We start from the raw sequence: 22,312 nt of genomic DNA on the forward strand, positions 1-22,312 counted from the left end.
TCATCCGATCTGAACCTTTCCGACTCAGCATACCAAATAGGTAAATATATGATTGTGTAAAATATTTTAATAATCTTATATAATTTTTAAATTAAATTATTAATATAGCTATATATATATTATACCTATTTAATTATTCATTAAGTATTATTATAATATTCAATATTAATATTCAAGTAATTGAAATAATTGTCATACTTTTAACATCTGATATACTCTGACCAAGATTTTTTGACAATAACAAAACCACTCAGTATCCTTATAATAAACTTTATTTAACGTATTCATTTGTGTTGTGTAATTAAAAATAAATAAAATATTTTTCAAAGGCTTCGCAAGTGAATATAACATTTACCAATCAAGTGGAACCCACAACTTACTGATGGATACCCTTTAAATGAGTCCACATTAAATGTTGTTTCATCATTATTTTTTGCCGAGCACTATTAAAACTTCATTCAGTCCGAATGTGCTTTTCAAGGATGTCAGCAAATGAAAACTTTAATCTTAATGAAAGATTCTCCACCGATATACCCAGTAATAACAAAAAAAAAAGGAACCAATTACAATTTGTTAACATTTTTTCTCAATCAAATTTATTACGAGGCCGTGGATAAAAAAAAGTGAATGAAGGGAGATGAAAAGCACATGAAAAACAAATCTGCAATCGGCGCTTATTTTCTTAAAATATTATCATGTCTATAGCCATGTGTACGTATGTATTGTGTGCATGTGTGTGTAAGTGAGTGTGGCTGTGGACAGGACAATTAAAACCATGCCGCAATATTGCAACACACACACACACAGACACAGACGCAGCCGAGTCACAGATACACACAGCCGTAGACACACGGTTATAGCAAACGTGGGTATGCCTCGGGGCGGCCTAGTAAATGGTAATCAACGCAAATCCTCCATAGAGCACCGCACACGGATAGGCAATCAGCAGCTGTTGATGGTCCATGGAGAATGCCGTGGCGAATAGTTTCGAGGCCGATATGGCACACCAGAGTATGGAGATGCCGCTCACAATTAGGCCGAGTGTGCCCCTGCAAAGCGCAAAGAGATTTAGAAAGAGACTAGGTGTTGGGCGGGGGTAAGGGGTAAAAAATTGAGAGAAAAGCAAAGAGAAACATTGGCGGTAAAATCAATAAACAATGCATATGCATGAGGCAAGCGGGAAAGAGTATACGATGGACTGAGTGTTTGCCATAAAAAATTTCAAAGTCTATGCGAGTGTGTGTGTGCGTGCGTGTATGTGTGTGTCTGTGTATTTTGTGAATGAATGAGCACGGCAAACAAAGACAGCAGGCGCTGTGCAAAGGATGTACAAACACAGCCCAACTCTACAAAGCTTCAAGTGAAAGAAAAAGAGAATGAAAATTGAAATCCTCTCGCAAGAGCTTAAAGGATAGCCTAGAATACGTAACTACTCTACATAGAGACTAAGTTCGATACTAGCAGATTATCTACAATGATCATAGAAACGGGAAAGTAAGCATATCGCCGACACGCCGAAGATGTAATACCCTTGTAGACATTTCCTATTTGCAGGTATGTGATAAATTGTGAAGTTCTTAAATGCTGAATTTGATGAATATATCTTGTAAAATAGAATATTTTGCCATATAAGAACCAAATTCCTACTACCGATCTTTCCTATATATGATATAGTGGTCTGATGTTGATAAGATTTTGTAAATATATGAGAATCATAGCGGATCTAATAAATTCCAAATTTTGGTCAAGTTAACTCTATAAAAAACTAGAATTTGCTTTGTTAAATAAAAACTAGCCAAGCGACACACGTTTAGAAGAAACCATCCACAGACAACGTTGCTGACAAGTCAAGCAGAGTGTCTTGCAGGACGCCAAGTATGAGAGCCATGCACTACTCTCCCGACAGCAAGAGTATCGTTGTCGGGACGACTTTTTACATAGTTACTACTAATTAAAAATATTATAATTAAATTGGCATAATATCTGAGATCTAACTGATGTAGTAAATTCTGTTCCATTGCTTAACTATTTGACATCTCAACCAAATTAAAATCGATTTAGCTTTCAGAGAGCTTTCAAAGAGAACGTTTTTAACATAATCTGACCAACAAACTGTACAATATACACAGTCTATAAATAATTGCAATGCTTTCAAAGGCTCGTAACAACAATCACAGCAATTCACAATATGTATGACCCAATGCAAAGGTCGCTCTGTTCCATTTAATGGATTGCCTTTCTCTTCTATTTTTTTTTTATTTTTGTTGCGGTCGCCTCAGCGCCTGAGGTCACCTGGTCCCAAAACTGTCGCAATTCGCTTTCATCTAAAAAACCTATTCATAACCTAACCCCTAACCCATATACAGGGCACTGTTTAAATTTCCCTTTTTCATACCCTGTACCCAGTGAAAATGGCTAAAACTGGTTTTTAATATGGTTTTGTTTAAATGTATGGATGTCTTCGGGCCCATAGAGTATATAAATATTCTTGGTCAGTTATTAATAGACTGCAATGTTGGATATAAGCTCCGTCTGATGCACGCGCGAATTTAATTTATTTTAAATTATCTTTACTCCACGAAATCGATAAATATCTATATTGAGATTGGATTTTTTTGGGCATATCTTGAAGCTAAGAAGAGCTGGAACTATCCAATTTAGTACAAGGCATTGACACAGCACAGGGTATCTGCGTGTCGAGCACACCCTTGCTTTCTGTGGTGCTCTCTCGCTAGGTCCTCAAACATCGTCTCGTTGTTGTTGATTGTGGAGCTTACAAGAGCTTGAACCATCAAATTTAGTATATATTGCGCACAGGGTATCTACTAGTCGAGCACACCCGACTAGAAATATCTGGTGATATGCTGTAGTGTTTATTTGCCCAGTTCAAGTTATTTTTGATTGTGGAGCTTACAACTGCTAGAGCCATCTAATTTAGTGCATAGTGTTAATACAGCACAGGGTATCCGTCAGTCGAGCATACCCGACTAGCGATATTTGTTGCTATTTTTTGTTGTTTCTCTGACCAGTTTCCCAAGCATCGCCCACAATTCTCGTTGTTGTTGACTGTGGAGCTTACAACAGGCAGAACTATCAAATTTACAAAACAGGGTATCAGCTAGTTGATCACACCCGACAAAAGAAAGCTATTGCTATTCTGTGTTGTTTCTCTGCCTAGTTCCCCAAGCATCGCCCACAATTCTCGTTGTTGTTGATTGTGCCAAGTGATTTTTGGCTTAGCCTAAACGGACCTAGTACGTAGAGCCTTGCGACTAAAACCAATCAAACCAATGCTGTAAGCTGCCCCCCCCCCTTCCCCCTGCCCCAACGGAGAAAGGCACCTACCCCCCAATCCAAACCAAGCCAAGCTCTCTACACACAATGCCAACTGCTGTCTGTGTAATTTTTGTGCACTTTTGCATCACCAAACAAACTCAATTAAAAAGTCTGTCTAAAAAAATCGCAAAAATATTTACTGTAAACTTGCTGGGCGAGAGGATGGTTGGGGCTGGGCTATTTGGTACGAGCACGCGGGGTGTCCAGTTACGAGTCCGAGTATATGAACATCAACAGACGCAGGCACACACCCACCCTCACATACACCCGCACACAAACACACACACACACACACACACACACACACACACACACACACACACACATACAGCAAACACGCACAAAGTGCAGGCGTTTAAAACCAACAAATAAAAAATGCAAGCAAACGGCCAACCAAATGGCAATTGGGCAGCTACAGCAATGCAAAAAAAAAATGGCGGTGAATAAGATGGGCAGGGGGGGCTGTTGGGTGGTGGGCGTGGAGGGCTAGACAAAACGCTGCTGGTGTCGAGTAAGTTCGGGCAATAGTTGCTTTTCGTGCTAGCGCCAGTTCAAATTATGACGTGCCAGAGTTCTGGCCAAAGGCTCGATTGGGCTCTGGACGGGTTGGATGGGGGTGCAGAGGGGGGCGCGACGCTGCATACGGGTTTTGGGCACAGTGCACGCAACATTTGCGTGATGCTCTCCACACACAAAAAATGCGAGCAAAAGCGCACTAGACGGGCATGCACGACTAGGAGATACGCCTTCTTCAGTTCAAGGTTGACGCTAGAATACTTTCAACTTTTTTGATTGATTTTACCCTAAGTTCTCTCCCCACGGAATATATAATTTATTTAGTAACTTCGGTGTTTAGAGTCCGATCTTAAGGAAATTTAGAGCTTAAAGAAAATTTAGAGCTTAAATATTGCAGTCAAGCATGTGCATATACCAAGGCCAACACTAGAACTCCTAAAGTATACTTAACGAGAACCTGAATAATTAAGTTGGAGTGTCTTGAACTTCTGGGTAGGTCAAAAACCCTAACATGATGGGAGTTCATGGTAAAGCAGGAAGACCTTTCGATTATTTAAATTACATCTGCGTAAGAGAACCTATTTTCTAATTTTAATGCCCTTAGCTCTTACATCATCTGAGATCTAGGTGTTCATACAGCCAGATGGAGCTGGCCAGATATTGATTCTGACCAAGAATGGGATCAGGGACGCCTTTGACTGCATTTACACATAATCATAATACCTTCCTTTAGCTATTTTCAATGGGTACAGGGTATAAAAAGGCAAACTAGCGACTACACATACACCAAGTGCTGAACACATATTTGAAAAGGAAAATACGTGCCCGACTCTGGATATCCGGACACGGCACATCACCCACTTACTGTGTCTTTCTCACACACACACCCACACACACACACACACACACAGGCACACACCCACTTCATCTCTTTGCTCTCCTTTTTCTGTGGCCTTCTCCACTTGCGAAGTGGCGCGAAAATTAAACGGCGCATAGCTGGGCGCTTGGCTGAATACTTTTTCTTTCTTTTTTTTTGGTCCCAAAGTGCACTAAAAGCGCAAATTAAGTTGCCAGTTTTTTGTGCAGCGCCCTCAGAATGGAACAAAATTAAAAACCTGTGTTCTACATACGTTTGTACACACACACACACACACACACAAACACACACATAATTAACACAAGTTGAAGAATCTTACAGACCAAAACCAAACCAATTTGTTATTCCTATACAATCATTTACTTTTTAGCCAAGTTTTAGTTTTTGTCAAAATACAAAAAAAAAAAACTGTGGAATGTTTATCTATTCTTGAAATGAAAATTGTTCTAAGTCTCCCACGGTTAATTTATATAATATAGAAGCTGGACATTTTCTAAGACATTTTCAACTAATTATTCCTGATTGTAAAGGGTTTGCTCTTAAAAAAAAACCAAGAAAGTAAAGATATCTTCGGCACGCCAAAGATTTAATACCCTTGTGAACATTTTCCTTTTGCAGATATGTGAGAAAAGGGCAGCTCGTAAATGCTGTGTTTGCTGCAAAAAACCTTGGAAAACAGAATATTTTTTGCCATATAAGAACCTACTTTTCAACCGATCTTTCCTATGGCAGCTATATGAAGTAGTGGTCCGATCCGGCCGGCAACAGAAACACGGACCTATGAAACGTTTCAAGACGATTGCTTTAAAACTGAGAGACTCATTCGCATAGAAACAGACAGACGAACATGGCTATATCAACTCGGCTGTTAATGCTGATCTAGAATATATATACTTTATGGAGTCGGTAATGTCTCCTTCTATGCGCTACCCATTACATGACAAAGGTTTAATACCCTCTACAAGGGTATAAAAGAATTTAAAACTTAAACTTTACAAACAATAAAGTAATATGAGGTCGATAAAACTTTCCATAACTATAGGGATATATCATAATATATACTAGATTAGATTTATTTTTAGCTTGGTTGCGATTTCAACAAATTTTAAATAATATAAAATCAATATCATTTTATAAGTTTTTAATTGAATTAATTAGATTGTAGACGACATTTTCTAAGAGGGAACTCTTCGGAAACCCCATATAATAAAATTAATGAAAACAAAATCGAGCAATATTCTTCTTTAAACAGAAACTTTGAACGAAATAATATCGATTTGCTTTTAAGTTGTGGGCAATTATTTAACCAATTAAGTTCAGTATAACAAAACATATATATATATATCAATCTATCCGAAGATATGCAAAAAATATAGTAAGGACCATTAAAACCATATATAGGAGGACTGTTGTGTTTTTACCCTCTTTGAATTGTCTGAAAAACTTGGGTATTTTTAAGTATGGCGACTGTCTAGCAGGTGGCAAGCATCTTAAAACCCCCGAGTCTAATTACGAATATTGAATTCAATGATGAACTCATGGGTTCAGTTTGTAAACAATTAAACTAGAGATATTCAAGTTCCAATCATCAAACAAAACTAAGTAGTTGAACGTGCTGCAGTCGCAGCTGGACTGACTTAGCCAAAGTTTGTAATTACGGCCCGGCACACAATGCATTGGCAACTTTTCAATTAAAAACATAAATACAAATCGGAAGGGAGCAAACGGCGGAGGAGGAGGAACAGAAAGAGGCGGAGGCGGAGGCGGAGACAGAGGAGCTGTCGATGTAGCTGATGATTGGATGGGTGGGTGTAGAAAAGCCAGCCAGTTGTGTCAACAATTACTTACTGAATGGTGATTAAAATGTTGATGCCCGACAGCACGACCATGGGCAGCAGACAATAGCCCAGCACTGAGGCGACGGCGCCAAAGGTCACTTGCGAGCGTGTGACCATCAATGAGAGCAGACAGTAGAAAAATATGCAGCCCATGACGCCAATGCCATAGATGTACGAGAAGGTAACCTTGCCGCTCTGTAAAAATATATGAAAAAGAGAAAAAAGAGAACATAAAGCAATCAATACATAGGCATTTTGAAATGAGAGACGTTTCGGGATGTACCCACCAGCAGGAGAATGCCGCCAAGTGTGAGACAGAATACCAATGGTCCGGCCATGTCCGTGTCCTGGAGTATTTGTTGGTCAGTGCCGCGCAAGGGATTCAGCACGGCCAGCGTCTAAAACAAAAGAGTGTGCGAGCAGTTGTTAGAGTGTAATTCAAGGGAAATGTTATTAAAATTACAACTAGTGAAGGATTTCAACTGCGACCGGGGACAGCCCGACCGCCATCATCATTCACAACCTGCGGCAGGACACGACACAATTCATTTGTTCGCACACACAACGGCCATAAAACGCAGTTTCGCTTTTCCAGCAGTTGCTGTGTGGGTGTGTGTGAGTTTGTGTGTACTCGCAGTGAAATTTGAAAAATGGAAATTGATGATAAATGATATTGCTGACCAGTCAGCGGAGCAGAGAACGAGCCTGTCAACATGTTTGACGCACGAGAATTTAGACCGCGAGGCCAGAAATAAATGAAACAACCGACTGCCAAACAAAACAATCGCCATTTACTGGCAAACACATGTGCCCTGGGCTCAGCTCAGTTGACTTTAATCCTTGAAATACGTTTATCAATAGGCACCTTTTCATGCCCCGGTAAAGATTTTGATATTATTTTGTCATTAAATGCGATACTTTAGAGTTGCAATTCATTCAATGTTTTTTTTTTATATTCTATATTTTGATTCGATTTTTATTAATGTTGTAATCTTCGGTTCTTTTTCCATTAAAATATTTTAAATTATTTTTTTGATAATAATTTAAATTTGAAATCTTTTTAAATAAAATTTTAACCCTTTTTTACAGAGGATAATAAAAATGTACATTTTTTTATTATTTTCTTTTATTCTTTAATGGTCTTCAATGCGAGTGTAATTTAAAATCGATATAGAGTTCTAAATCAGGCGTTTTAGAGGCGTTTCGAGAACAGTTTCCTAATCAAAAGCTCTGAATAAAAAGATACCCTAACTTTCAGCTCCGTGAAAACGTTGTCTTTTTATTTAAACATTTGTATGCTATACAAAAGCCTCATGAAAATAATCTCTTGTTATAGGTGCAATAGGTGCAATACACAACAAAAATTAGTTAGAGTTTCCAATCTAAGTTAGAATTTCCCGAAGTTTCCCTTCGTGTTTAAAAGGGGTTTAATTTAGAAAAAACTAATTTTTGTTATAAAATATTATTAATATATTTTTTTAAATAGGCCTATTGCATGGTTTATATTTAAAATGTACCTTTTTGAACGCTTCGGGTTCAATTGGGGTTTAGCATCAACAAAAAAATCAAAATGAATTTAACAAAATGTTATCAACAAATGCTTTTCTCTGCTTTTTAAATTTTAAGCTTAAGAAAGTCAAATTGTGTGACCAATTAATTTAACTCCTCTTACCCAATTGCACCTACATACATATGTATATGTATGTTTGAGTTTAAATCTTAATCCGTGTTGAGCATTAAGCCATTATAAATACAGTTAGACCCATTTTAAAACGATCTTTTTTTTTTCTCTCTTAATCTGTTATTGTGCGTGTATTTTTCCACTTCTGGCCGTTGCTGCTGCATAGTTGTGTATTCTGTACAATTTAATTAGTATTTCGCTTAATTTTTATGATGGCAAAAGACTCATTAACATTTTCATTTTTCAATTAACACAAACGTAATAAATTCCACAACAAAAACGAACAAAATAAAATGAAAAAAAAAACGCAAAATCTCACAAAAGGCAAAAAAGTGTAGAAAAGTTACATAGAGCAAAACGAAAGAAAAAGTTTAATTAAAAACACAAAAGTTTTATTTATTTAAAAAAAAAAAACACACAACAAAACAAAACAGCAGCAGAGCAATGAAAAAATATGTCTTCATTAACGACAAAACAACAAGTGCAACCCAGCAACAACAATGCAAACGAGTTGAGCGCTGAAAAAAAAAAGAAAAAAACGGCATCGGGCAAAAGCAGCGTGCAATAAATAAATACAAAAGCGAAATGCAAAAACATTTAAATTTCAATTAAAACTGAGCGCAGACCAGCGCGAAGTTGGCAGCGGTAGAAAAGCTCGGCCTAAAGTGGACACTCTTTCCGCTCTTTCACACGAGCACCCCCCATCCCCCTTCACCATTCATTGACTCAGTCTCTCTCTCCTGCACACAATTTCAACTGCACAAATTAGAAAACTGAAAACAAAAGCGAAATGCGTAAAAGCAAAAGAAGAATAATGCAGTAGGTGAAGTAATTGCGCATGCAACAACAACAACAAAGTGAGGCATTTCACCAAAGGGACGCGCATAAAATATGCAATTTGCCGAGATTTGAAGTAGTCTACTTTCAAAATGATTCAAGTGCAGCCACAAAACACTCAAACCAATAGAAAAAGCTAAAATGAAATTTGAATATATAAAAAGCGGTTCCTACCTTTTGGAATATATGATTTGGGTTGATGCCCAGTTCTAAAAGGAAACGCATAAAACTTATGAGCCTTGGATTACTTGTGCATCTGCAAGCTATTCTTACCCTCCAACAGCGGTGGCTCATCCTCGAACTCGTTGCCGGTGGCGGCACCGCCGGCCGCGCCACCCTGTTTGAAAGATTTGTCCTGCGCAAAGCTGCTATCTGAGTAGGCGGTTGGATCGTAAAAGCCGCCAAGACCCGGGTTTGGTGCATTGCTGTAGACGGCATCGTAGTTCGGCGGCACCGAAGGCTGTGTGTTGTCGAAACTCTGGAAATTGCTTTGGAGAAGGAAGCGCAAATAATTGTTAAACAAATTGTGCGGGCGCGTGTCAAATACAACGACTCACAGTTCCTGGCCAAACTCAGGCACATCGAAATTGTAGCTGGCATCTGCTGAAGGCCCGGAGGTATAAAAATCGTTGGGCCCGAATTGCGACATGTTATAAACGTTTTAAACAATATTTAAAGTGTATTTAATTTAGAAATTCAGTGCAACACGTCACTGGGAACGGCTGATTACCATTCACCGGCAACGCCAACATGTAAAGTTTTCTGTTAAATGAGCGGCAATGCTGTAAAATGTCTGTTAAGGCGCAGTGTTGTAAAGCGCACGCGCGAATGTGGCGCTAACTTTAAATATGAACTAAAAAATTGCTGTCAATAATTTAAAAAAAAATAGTTTCAACATGGAAATAGAAATATTTCGGATAATAGTAACATTCATAATACATTTTTATTTGCATAGCTCCATTTGTAACACGCACACAAGTTATTCCTCAATTGGGGCTACGTAATTATTGCGTTTGTAAAGGTCTATAATATAGATATAGTATTATAATTTCGTATTGTATTAAACTTCTTGCAACACGCAATGGCAAAAAACATTAAGTAAATTGTTAGTAGTTTGTAGTTACAGTTACGTAGAGAACACAGTTAGATAACTTTACGAATTTGTTTTTTGTTTTTTTACTAACAATAAATAGCTGTGAATTATAATTATGTAGGTATACATATATCAACATAGATAATTTAAATATATATGTATGTGTTATTTATATGGCTGGTTCTAAGTGGACAACATCCGTTCTTTTTTTTTATTCTGCGCTATCGGCTAATTATTGTTCGTCTTTCCTAACTCTTTGTCATCTTCGTCGTGTACATTGTTCATTGTTTCTTTAGTGTTCATCAAGTGAAACGCTCTCTAGCCCTACCTGACGCAACCGTTCTAAACTGTTTAACTTAAAAATTAAATTGATTTCAAATATCTTATTACGCATTATGTATATATGACTAGCTTGATGGGGGAATTCGAATAATAACCTAACATTGGTTACTTATTTCGTTTGGTAAAATTTTTTTTGGTATTTCTCTTTTTTGGTATTTGTTTGCCTTGTTTATGTTCAAGTTCAAGTTAGGGCGCTTAGTCCTCCAAATTTCGGAAAGCCTGCTGTAGATCCTCGTACAGCTGATCGTAGTCCGCCTTAATCTTTTGCTCGCCATCTTTTAAGGGATCCTGTGAAGAAAAAAAAAAAGAAAGAAATACAATATTTTACAATTTTTCTCGGCCTTCTCATTGATTACTCACTTTAAATTTCATCGAAGATAACTGATACATAATGCCGCCCATTGATTCCCTGATGGTGTTCCATGTAATCTTATTGTCCGACTGGGCGGTGGACTCAACCGCATGACGCGCCGTCTCATAGAAAGCTAATATATTCCTCAGCATGCCCACCGTCTTATAGAATGGACACACTCGATCGTATGAGGAGTAGGAGTTCTGTTGCAAGAAGTCGTCCTTCAGCAGCTTGGCCACCTCCAGGGTAACCTTATCGGTCTCGGCCAGCGACGCCTTGCCCACAAGCTGCACGATTTCGGAGAGATCCTCCTCTTCCTGCAAGATTTCCTTAACCTTGGTACGCAGCGGCACAAATTCGGGGAAGTTCTTGTCGTAGTACTCGTCCAGGGCGCGCATATACTTGGAATAGGAGATAAGCCAGTTGATGGAAGGGAAATGTTTACGCTGCGCCAGCTTTTTGTCAAGACCCCAGAACACCTGCACGATGCCCAGAGTGGCCGAGGTAACGGGATCGGAGAAGTCGCCACCAGGTGGCGAGACAGCGCCCACAATGGACACGGATCCCTCGCGCTCGGGATTGCCCAAGCATTTGACGCGTCCAGCGCGCTCGTAGAACGTGGCCAAACGTGCTCCCAAATACGCCGGATAACCAGAGTCGGCAGGCATCTCAGCTAGACGACCAGAAATTTCACGCAAAGCCTCCGCCCAACGCGATGTGGAATCTGCCATCATGGCCACGTTATAGCCCATATCGCGGAAATATTCCGACAACGTGATGCCAGTATAGATGGAAGCCTCGCGCGCAGCCACGGGCATGTTGGAAGTGTTGGCCACCAAAGCAGTACGTTTCATTATGGACTCCGTGACGCCGTCGACTTCACAAGTCAGTTCAGGGAAATCACGCAAGACTTCAGACATCTCATTGCCACGCTCGCCGCAGCCTACGTAGACGATGACATCCGAGTTGGAGTACTTGGACAATGCCTGCAAAGAGCACCAAACTGAGCCAAGTTGCTGGAGCTGGAAATAATAACACACTTGCCTGTGAGATGACAGTCTTGCCACAACCGAAAGCACCGGGAATGGCCGTGGTGCCGCCCTGAACACAGGGAAACAGGGAATCGAGCACACGCTGTCCCGTAAAGAGTGGATGATTTGCCGGCAGCTTTTCTGTGCAAGGACGCGGCTGACGCACGGGCCACACCTGCAGCATTGTATGTTTTGTAATATCGCCATCGAACTCCGTCTCCAGCACAACGTCTTCCAGATTGTAGTTGCCCGCGGGCGCAATATACCGAACTGTGCCCTTGGCACGCGGCGCCACAAGCATGCGCTGCTTGACCAATGTGTTCTCATGCACTATGCCGTAAATATCTCCGCCTGTGATATGGGAACCAACGCGCACGTGCAAGGGATTGAACTCCCACATTACGGAGCGTGAAAGGGCGGGCGTGTTAACACCCTTGGGTATATATATGGAGTTGGTCATGATGCCAATGTCCCTCAGCGGGCGCTGGATGCCGTCAAAAATGCTGCCCATTATACCGGGACCCAGTTCAACGGACAGGGGTTTGCCCGTGCGCAACACAGGATCTCCGACTGTGACGCCGGAGGTTTCTTCGTACACCTGAATGGTGGCCATGTCGCCCTCCAGACGAATGATCTCGCCCACCAGCTCATAGTAGCCCACACGCACCAGTTCGTACATAGCAGAGCCGGACATGCACTCAGCCGTGACGACTAGGGGACAAGGTGAGCAAAGTGACAGTTAGATAAGGTCAGCAGGTGAAGGACAAAGGTGACGTCTTACCCGGACCAGAGACAGCGTACACGCGACCATATTCGGATTCGCGCTCCTCGTCTTTGATTTTCCTCAGGCTAGACATCTTTGAGGTGAGTTCGGTTCAACTGCAACGGTCGAAATCGTTTGCTAAACATCAACAAAACAAAGGTTAAACACTTTTTCGTTATAAACAAAAACACATTTCGCACGCTTGTTTGTGGCGAAAATTATGTGAAAAAAAACTAGGTGGCGCTGCTGTGGGCAGCTGCCAAGCAGCCCCCAGTGAAAGCTTCAAGCCCCCGCAGCAGCCAACGATCGATTTTTCCACATTAATTTCACGGTTGCCACCCACAGTTTACATGAACAGTTTTTAAATTGAACAGCAAAAACAATATATCAACGAGCTTTGCATATTTCTAGGCACTAGACTTTTTAATACTTCTTTTTTCAATGCAAGTCCAATAGTTTTGCTAGTTGGAAAATCGCTTTTACTCACATTTGTTTTAGCTCTTATGAAAATTCTCAGCAGACTGAGTTTCTATTTTAATCTAGATTGGCAGCGCCTCAAATTTTCCAATACAAGAAAATTCATATCGATTCTATATATTGCTTACAATCGAAATTCGATAGCGATTCACATCACATAAAGATATTGCTATAAAACTGACAATAAAAATGTGCTTGCTTGAGTTATTTTTATTTATTTATATATATTTATTATATATACAAAATAAATATATCTGTATTTTTTATTTATTTTGAAAATAAAAGTTAGCTCGATACAGCATAATTTAAATGCACTATACTGCATATATTTAGAACATAACATGTTCATTAACATTTATGTTTTTAAATTTTACTTTATTTATTTTTATATTGAAGCTCAGTAAAATTTTTTGTATTTAAAACTGTAACATGTTGCTGGTACGTGTAAATACCCATAAGTCGAAATGTTATCGCATCAGTGAGCCAAGCACTAAACTATCGATATTTTAACTATCGTGTAAATTGCAGCTAGGAATTGTTCGGTCACATCTCTACTACCGTCTCGGCTGCAAAACAAACTTTTAGCGAAAACAGGGGCCAAGTAATTTTGAGAACGAGATATATCTTAAAAAGTACATTTATTGACATTGTCGCGGTGCAACGCATAACACAAACATGTGAAAGTGCCGAACGCAAGCTGTGGAACATTGCGTGACGTGCCCAGACAGACTCAGACTCCGGGCAAGCAAATTATAACCTCAAAGTCTCGACTGGACGTGGGTGCACCTGCTTTGAATTGCAGGCGCTTGGGGATTTCCCCTGACCCAAGAAACTATTGAACGTAAATATGTCGACATCCTCGATTGTGCAGCAGTTCGTCAACGGACTCAAATCACGCAATCGCAATGTGCAAAACAAGGCGGCACAGGACCTGTTCCTGTATGTCAAAACAGAGCTGCGCGAGATGTCGCAAGAAGAGCTGGTGCAATTCTTTGACGACTTCGATCATCATATCTTCAACATGGTCAATGCGGCGGACATCAATGAGAAGAAGGGTGGCGCCCTGGCTATGAGTGAGTAACAATTCCGATAGCAGGTACCTCTGGGCTTCACCCTTGGCTAATATCTTGTTCTTGCTTCTGTTTGCCAGAGTGTCTCATAAGCGGCGACGCGTTGATTACGCGCAAAGGCATATCGCCGTACCTCAATCGGTTGCGCGATCTGCTGCTTATCAATGATGTGTCCGTAATGGAAATTGCGGCACGTTCCCTGGTCAAGCTGGCCAATATGCCCGGCTCGAAGGGTGCGGAATCTTTTGACTTCGACATCAAAAAGGCCTTTGAAATGCTCAGTGGCGACCGACAAGAGGTGCATAGCGATCAAATTGTTTACCATTTCGAAAAATTATATTTAAATATCTTTTTTCTACAGTATCGCCGTCACGCAGCCGTCTTTATTTTACGTGAGCTGGCAATTGCTCTGCCCACGTATTTCTATCAGCAAATTCTTACATTTTTCGAGCACATCTTTAATGCCATCTTTGATCCGAAGCCAGCGATACGCGAATCTGCCGGCGAGGCCCTGCGCGCCGCACTCATCGTGACCGCCCAGCGTGAGAGCACAAAACAATCCAGTGAGCCGCAGTGGTATAAGATCTGCTATGAGGAGGCCAGCAGCAGCTTCAGCAGCGATGTGCTCACGGGCAAGGAGCAAAAAGGCATGACTCGCGACGATCGCATACACGGCGGCCTCATTGTCTTCAATGAGCTCTTCCGCTGCGCCAATGCGCATTGGGAGCGCCGATATACAACGCTTAAGATGCTCTTTCCCAAGTCGCAGCACAATAAATTTCTGGAAGCGACCAACTCCTCATCAGTTGGCAATCAACTGACCACCATTGTGCCACGCCTGAAGGTGCCTTTCGTTGACAAACTGGGCAGCACACAGATGCAAATGGAGGGCGAGCAGCACAATGCGGCGGGCAACAAGCTGACGAGTGTAAGCGAAAAACATACTCTATCAATTAATCGAGTCATAAATCTGTTTAAGAGGTATTATTTATGCTCATTTCATTTATCTGAAATGTAGATATTGTTTTAATTGATTATCCCTTAGCTTAATAATTATTTTGAAGCTTCTGTGCTCGATCGGAAAATGGAACTTCCTAGCAATTTATTACTATAAGAAAGTTTAGAAAAATAATCCGGGTAATGCTGAATGCTACCAATCAGTATAGTATAATTTTGTATAATTATAGCTTTAAAGCTAGCTCATATTTACCATTCCATTTTATTAACGATTTTTGTTTATTTTTGCAGCTAAACGTACTGGAGTCAGCCTACGCCCACGAGATACTGAAGGAGCACTTCATAACCATATGCGACAATGTGCTGGAGCAGCGCACCTCAAAGTCGCCATATGTGCAGCAGGCGTTGCTGCAGATCTTGCCCCGTCTGGCTGCCTTTAATCGCGAGGTGTTTGTGGCACAATATCTGAAAACTTGTGTGGCACATTTAATGTCGATATTGCGCGGCAAGGAAAAGGATCGCAATGTGGCGTACATCACGTTTGGCTACATAGCCGTGGCCGTGGAGAGCGATATAGAGAAACATCTGAAGCATATTATGGTCAGCATTAAGCAGGCGCTGCCCGCCAAGGATTTGGCCAGCAAACGCAAACCGCCCGTCGATGCAGCGGTCTTTGCCTGCATCACGCTGCTGGCGCATGCGGTCAAGTCACAAATCGCGGACGATGTGCGTGAAATTCTTGAGCAAATGTTTCACACAGGCCTCTCGGCAGCACTGACCGTTTGTCTGCGCGAGCTGGCCGAGAATGTTCCGCAGCTAAAGTCGGCTATTACGGATGGCCTGATTGGCGTGCTCTTCCAGGTGCTTATGAATAAGCCGGCGACCATACCATATGCCACAATGCCGCCCATCAGCATTGATGCCTCGCTGCTGCTCCAGAGTGCCGATAGCCCCACAATTGTGCTGGCTCTAAGAACACTGGGCACCTTTAATTTCGAGGAACAGAATATGCTCGACTTTGTGCAGCGGTAAGCGCCACTTAAATCCGCCAATCTTTTAAAGCATTCACTCATATTTACATTCATTGCAGCTGCGCGGATTTCTTTATAGTGCACGAGCATCAGGAAATACGGCTGGAAGCGGTGCAAACCTGTACGCGTCTGCTCAAGCTGGCCGTGCAGTCGTCGGACAGCATGGAGAACTCCAAGACGCTGAGCGACACGGTCTCGCATGTGATTGAGCGTCTGCTGTCGGTGGCCATCACCGACATGGACTACAATGTGCGCATTCGCATACTTCGCTCGCTGGACGAAACTTTTGATGCGAAGCTGGCGCAGCCGGAGTCGCTAAATGCCCTATTCATAACCCTGCACGATGAGATCTTCGAGATACGCGAACTTGCCATGGTCACCATTGGGCGGCTGTCCTCCATGAATCCCGCTTACGTAATGCCCAAGCTGCGCACCACCATGATTGAGCTGCTCACGGACTTGAAGTACTCGGGCATGAGCCGCAACAAGGAGCAGAGCGCACGTATGCTGGATCATCTAGTCATTAGCACGCCGCGTCTTATTTCATCCTATATGAACCCAATACTTAAAGCGCTAGTGCCCAAGCTGCACGAGCCAGAGTCTAATCCGGGCGTGGTGCTCAATGTGCTGCGCACCATTGGCGATCTAGCCGAGGTCAATGGCGGCTCCAACGAAATGGAGCTCTGGGCAGATGAGCTGCTCTCCATCTTGCTCGAGATGTTGGGCGATGCGGGCAGCCCGGACAAGCGTGGCGTCGCGCTCTGGACACTCGGCCAGCTGATAAGCGCCACAGGGCGTGTGGTCAGCCCTTATCACAAATATCCAGTGCTAATTGATATACTGATTAATTTCCTAAAGACCGAGCAGCGTCGCTCCATACGCCGCGAAACGATACGCGTGCTGGGCCTGCTTGGCGCAATGGATCCGTACAAGCATAAAATGAACAAGGGCCTGATTGATAGCCAAAAGGATAATGTGCTAATTGCCTATTCGGATGGCAAGGCGGACGAGAGCCAGGACATTTCCACGGCCGAGCTGCTTGTGAACATGGGCTCCCATGCCCTGGATGAGTACTATCCAGCTGTGGCCATTGCGGCGCTCATGCGTATCCTCCGTGATCCAACTCTGAGCACACGTCACACCAGCGTCGTGCAGGCTGTCACCTTCATCTTTCACACGCTGGGCATCAAGTGTGTGCCGTATCTGGCACAGGTGCTGCCCAATCTGCTGGACAATGTGCGCACCGCGGACAATAATCTGCGCGAGTTCCTCTTCCAGCAGCTGGCCATTCTGGTGGCCTTTGTCAAGCTGCACATCATCAGCTACATGGATGACATCTTCAAGCTGATCAAGGAATTCTGGACCATCAATACGCCGCTTCACTCCACGCTCATCAATCTGATCGAACAGATTGCCGTTGCCCTCGGCTGCGAATTTCGGGATTATCTGGCGCAGCTCATACCGCAAATTCTGCGTGTACTGCAGCATGACAACTCCAAGGATCGGATGGTTACACGGCGACTGCTGCAGGCGCTGCAGAAATTTGGCAGCACCCTGGGCTACTATTTGCCGCTGATTGTGCCGCCCATTGTCAAGTTCTTTGACTCGCCGTATGTGCCTCAGCAGGTGTCCCTGGTGGCGCTGGAGACGATAAACAGCTTGGCTAGCCAGCTGGATTTTACGGACTTCTCCTCGCGCATTATACATCCGTTGGTGCGTGTACTGGAAACGGAGCCGGAGCTGCGCGAACAGGCAATGACCACGCTGCGCTCCCTGGTCAAGCAGCTGGGCAAAAAGTATCTGGTGTTTGTGCCCATGGTGCAGCGCACCATTAACAAGCATCGCATCGTGGACGCCGAATACGAGAAGCTGCTCGCCCGCATTCAATCCAACAGCACCTTGGCGGATGGCTGCGGCATTGGCGTTGGCATTGGCGGCGACTTTGGCCAGCGCCAGGCGAAGCCCAAATACAATGAGCCCTTTGTGCTGGACAGCAACAGCAGCAGCAAGAATCTTAAGGTGTCCACGAACGCGCTGCGCACCGCCTGGCAGGTGACGCGGCGCGTCTCAAAGGACGACTGGGTAGAGTGGCTGAAGCGTCTGTCCATAGGCTTGCTCAAGGAGTCGCCATCGCATGCCTTGCGCGCCTGTTGTGTGCTGGCCCAGGACTATGATACACTTTTGCGGGATTTGTTTAATGCGGCCTTCATCTCATGCTGGACTGAACTCTCGCCTGAGCACAGGCACGAGCTAACCCAGTCTTTGATACAGGCGCTGCAGGTCACGGACATGCCCGAGATCACACAGACCATACTCAATCTGGCCGAGTTTATGGAGCACTGCGATCGTGATCCCATACCCATTGAGACACAGCTGCTGGGCACACATGCCATGGCGTGTCGAGCGTATGCCAAGGCGTTGCGCTACAAGGAGGAGGAGTTTGTGCCACGCCAGGAGGCGCATGTCTTCGAGTCACTCATTCATATCAACAACAAGCTGCAGCAGCGCGAAGCCGCCGAAGGTCTGCTCACCACCTACCGGAACACGGCGAGCGAGGGCAGCGTCCACGGACGCTGGTACGAGAAGCTGCACAACTGGGATCAGGCACTGCATCACTATCAGCTTAATCTGAATGCCGATCCCAATGATCTGGATGCGCGTCTCGGACATATGCGCTGCCTGGAGGCGCTCGGCGATTGGTCCCAGCTGAGCACCAGATGCAAAGAGGAATGGCCCAACTTTAGCACGGAGGCCAAGTCGCGCGCCAGCCCATTGGCTGCCGTTGCCGCCTGGGGCCTCAAGGATTGGGATGGCATGCAGGAATACGTGCGCTGCATACCCGTGGACACACAGGACGGCAGCTTCTATCGCGCTGTGCTCGCCGTGCATCACGATGACTTTGAGACGGCCCAGCGTTTAATTGATGAGACCCGCGACCTGCTGGACACCGAGCTGACCTCCATGGCTGGCGAGTCCTACGAGCGTGCCTATGGCGCCATGGTCTGCGTTCAGATGCTGGCCGAACTGGAGGAGGTTATACAGTACAAGCTGATACCGGAACGACGCGAACCGCTCAAGGCTATGTGGTGGAAGCGTCTGCAGGGCGGACAGCGTTTGGTTGAGGATTGGCGCCGCATTATCCAGGTGCACTCGCTGGTTGTGAAGCCGCACGAGTATATACACACCTGGCTTAAGTATGCCAGCTTGTGCAGGAAGAGCGGCTCTCTGTACTTGTCGCACAAGACGCTGGTCATGCTGCTGGGCACGGATCCAGCGCTTGCGCCAGACGAGCCGCTGCCGTGCAACCAGCCGCAGGTCACCTATGCCTATACCAAATATCTGGCCGCCTCCTCGCAGCCACAGCTGGCGTACAAGCAGCTGCGGGACTTCGTCAACACGTACAGCACGCAGTTGAGCTGCCTGCCGTCGGAGGCACTGAAGCAGCAGGATCAGCGCCTGATGGCGCGCTGCTATTTGCGGCTGGCCACCTGGCAGAACAAGCTGCACGAGAACAGACCCAATCCGGATGCGGTGCAGGGCGCTCTGGAGTGCTTTGAGAAGGCCACCAACTATGATCCCAACTGGTACAAGGCGTGGCATTTGTGGGCCTACATGAACTTTAAGGTGGTGCAATCCCAAAAGCAGGCACTCGAAAATCAACGCCAACAATCGCCCGCATCCATGGGCTTGGGACTGGACAGTGAGCATCTGATCATACAACAGTATGCGGTGCCTGCGGTGCAGGGCTTCTTCCGCTCCATTAGCCTAATCCGTGGCAATTCGCTGCAGGATACGCTGCGTCTGCTGACGCTCTGGTTCGACTATGGACACCATGCGGAAGTCTATGAGGCTTTGTTCTCGGGCATGAAAATGATTGAGATTAACACCTGGCTGCAGGTGATACCACAGCTGATTGCCCGCATCGATACGCATCGTAAGCTGGTGGGTCAGCTAATCCATCAACTGCTCATGGACATTGGCAAGAATCATCCGCAGGCGCTCGTCTATCCGCTGACCGTGGCCTCCAAGTCCGCATCGCTGGCGCGCAAAAATGCCGCCTTCAAGATACTCGACTCGATGCGCAAGCACTCGCCCACGCTGGTCGAGCAGGCGGTCATGTGCAGCGAGGAGCTGATACGCGTGGCCATACTCTGGCACGAGCAGTGGCACGAGGGCCTGGAGGAGGCTTCACGTCTCTACTTCGGGGATCGCAATGTCAAGGGCATGTTCGAGATTCTGGAGCCGTTGCACGCCATGCTGGACCGCGGCCCACAGACGCTCAAGGAGACCTCCTTCTCGCAGGCCTACGGCCGTGAGCTGACCGAGGCGTATGAGTGGACGCAGCGCTATAAGACGTCGGCTGTGCTCATGGACTTGGATCGTGCCTGGGATATATACTATCATGTGTTTCAGAAGATATCCCGCCAGCTGCCACAGCTGACATCGCTGGAGCTGCCTTATGTGTCGCCTAAGTTGATGACCTGCAAGAATCTGGAACTGGCCGTGCCGGGCTCCTACAATCCCGGCCAGGAGCTAATACGCATCAACCACATCAAGACCAATCTGCAGGTGATCACGTCCAAGCAGCGACCGCGCAAACTATGCATACGCGGCTCCAACGGCAAGGACTATATGTACTTGCTGAAGGGTCACGAGGATCTGCGGCAGGATGAGCGCGTCATGCAGCTCTTTTCGCTGGTCAATACGCTCCTGCTCGACGATCCCGACACGTTCCGTCGCAATCTGGCCATCCAGCGCTATGCCGTCATACCGTTGAGCACCAACTCCGGACTGATTGGCTGGGTGCCGCACTGTGATACGCTGCACACGCTCATCCGGGACTACCGCGAAAAGAAGAAGGTGCCGCTCAATCAGGAGCATCGCACCATGCTGAACTATGCGCCCGACTATGATCATCTGACGCTTATGCAAAAGGTGGAGGTGTTCGAATATGCTCTCGGTCAGACCCAGGGCGATGATCTGGCCAAATTGTTGTGGCTGAAGTCGCCCTCGTCGGAGCTGTGGTTCGAGCGGCGCAACAATTACACACGCTCGCTGGCGGTCATGTCCATGGTGGGCTATATACTCGGCCTGGGTGATCGTCATCCCTCAAATCTGATGTTGGATCGTATGAGTGGCAAGATACTGCATATTGATTTTGGTGATTGCTTCGAGGTGGCGATGACTCGCGAAAAGTTTCCCGAGAAGATACCCTTCCGGCTGACACGAATGCTCATCAAGGCCATGGAGGTCACCGGCATTGAGGGCACCTATCGGCGCACCTGCGAGAGCGTTATGCTGGTGCTGCGTCGCAACAAGGATTCGCTGATGGCCGTACTGGAGGCATTCGTGTACGATCCGCTGCTCAATTGGCGTCTGCTCGATGTGGACAAGAAGGCCAATGATACAACAGCAACAACTGCTGCAGGTGCCAGCGGCGGCAGTCCAAGCAACTCCATTGAGCAGGAGTCACTGCTGCAGGGCAATCCGCTAGCCAAGTCCAAGACATACGAGGCACAACAGCTGCATGCGGGCTACACCAATGTGGCGGATGTGACCAACAGCAAGGCCAGCATGGTTATACAGCGTGTCAATCGGAAGCTAACCGGCACAGATTTCCAAATGACCGAGATGACGGAGCAGCAGCAGGTGGAGCTGCTCATACAGCAGGCGACGAACAATGAGAACCTCTGCCAGTGTTATATTGGCTGGTGTCCCTTCTGGTAATATGACCCACCTGCCACCAGCTGCCCCATCAATCTCCAGGCCATGCATCCATCTGAGACTGAGCGAATAAAACAAATAAATATGCAGTTACACGGTTACGATTAAAACACACACACACACACACACTAACACATTTATGTATATGTATAATTTATATTAGCAATACGCGCTTCATTAAAACTTTATTGTAAATTCCAGTTGCAATTAAATTCCAAATTTTGTTAAGCACGAGCCAAGCTGTGGCACCTAACACTTGGAGTAGTCGTAGCTCGTTCCGAAAAAAACCCACCCCGAAATCGGGCTCAATGGAAGAGCGTAAACCACCAAACGTTAAATTGAAATTACAAAAAATATATTTATTATAATAACTGAAGTATTTGTGAA

At 44.8% G+C, this 22,312-nt stretch overlaps 3 protein-coding genes across 4 annotated transcripts; 1 reads left to right on the forward strand and 2 right to left on the reverse strand.

Annotated features, from left to right (window-relative positions):
- Positions 1-563: 563 nt before the first annotated feature.
- Yip1d1 (Yip1 domain-containing 1) lies at positions 564-9,819 on the reverse strand. The gene is made up of 6 exons (XM_064685099.1): positions 9,643-9,819; positions 9,359-9,573; positions 9,260-9,294; positions 6,855-6,965; positions 6,578-6,762; positions 564-1,049 (listed from the first exon to the last, which is right to left on the reverse strand). The coding sequence occupies exons 1-6, from the start codon at positions 9,732-9,734 to the stop codon at positions 887-889; spliced, it is 801 nt and encodes a 266-aa protein (XP_064541169.1). The 5' UTR covers positions 9,735-9,819; the 3' UTR covers positions 564-886.
- Positions 9,820-10,003: 184 nt separating this feature from the next.
- LOC135430430 (V-type proton ATPase catalytic subunit A) lies at positions 10,004-13,298 on the reverse strand. Of its 2 annotated transcripts, none has more exons than XM_064685097.1 (5): positions 13,154-13,298; positions 12,685-12,804; positions 11,917-12,614; positions 10,881-11,858; positions 10,004-10,808 (listed from the first exon to the last, which is right to left on the reverse strand). In XM_064685097.1, exons 2-5 carry the CDS (start codon positions 12,758-12,760, stop codon positions 10,716-10,718), a joined length of 1,845 nt encoding a protein of 614 aa, XP_064541167.1. In that variant the 5' UTR covers positions 12,761-12,804; positions 13,154-13,298; the 3' UTR covers positions 10,004-10,715. The 2 variants fall into 2 exon arrangements, with proteins under 2 accessions (XP_064541167.1, XP_064541168.1); XM_064685098.1 differs by having other exon boundaries at positions 12,685-12,782; positions 13,154-13,183.
- A 373-nt stretch (positions 13,299-13,671) lies between these two features.
- Positions 13,672-22,301, forward strand: Tor (serine/threonine-protein kinase Tor). Its single transcript, XM_064685118.1, has 5 exons — positions 13,672-14,216; positions 14,294-14,511; positions 14,575-15,141; positions 15,462-16,198; positions 16,261-22,301. The coding sequence occupies exons 1-5, from the start codon at positions 13,991-13,993 to the stop codon at positions 21,926-21,928; spliced, it is 7,416 nt and encodes a 2,471-aa protein (XP_064541188.1). The 5' UTR covers positions 13,672-13,990; the 3' UTR covers positions 21,929-22,301.
- The last annotated feature ends 11 nt before the right edge of the window (positions 22,302-22,312 follow it).

The sequence above is a fragment of the Drosophila montana genome, unplaced genomic scaffold (assembly GCF_035044405.1).
Source record: "Drosophila montana isolate Dmon_TW-CO22-7 unplaced genomic scaffold, ASM3504440v1 contig_3013_1, whole genome shotgun sequence".
Classification (NCBI taxonomy): Eukaryota; Metazoa; Arthropoda; class Insecta; order Diptera; family Drosophilidae; genus Drosophila; species Drosophila montana.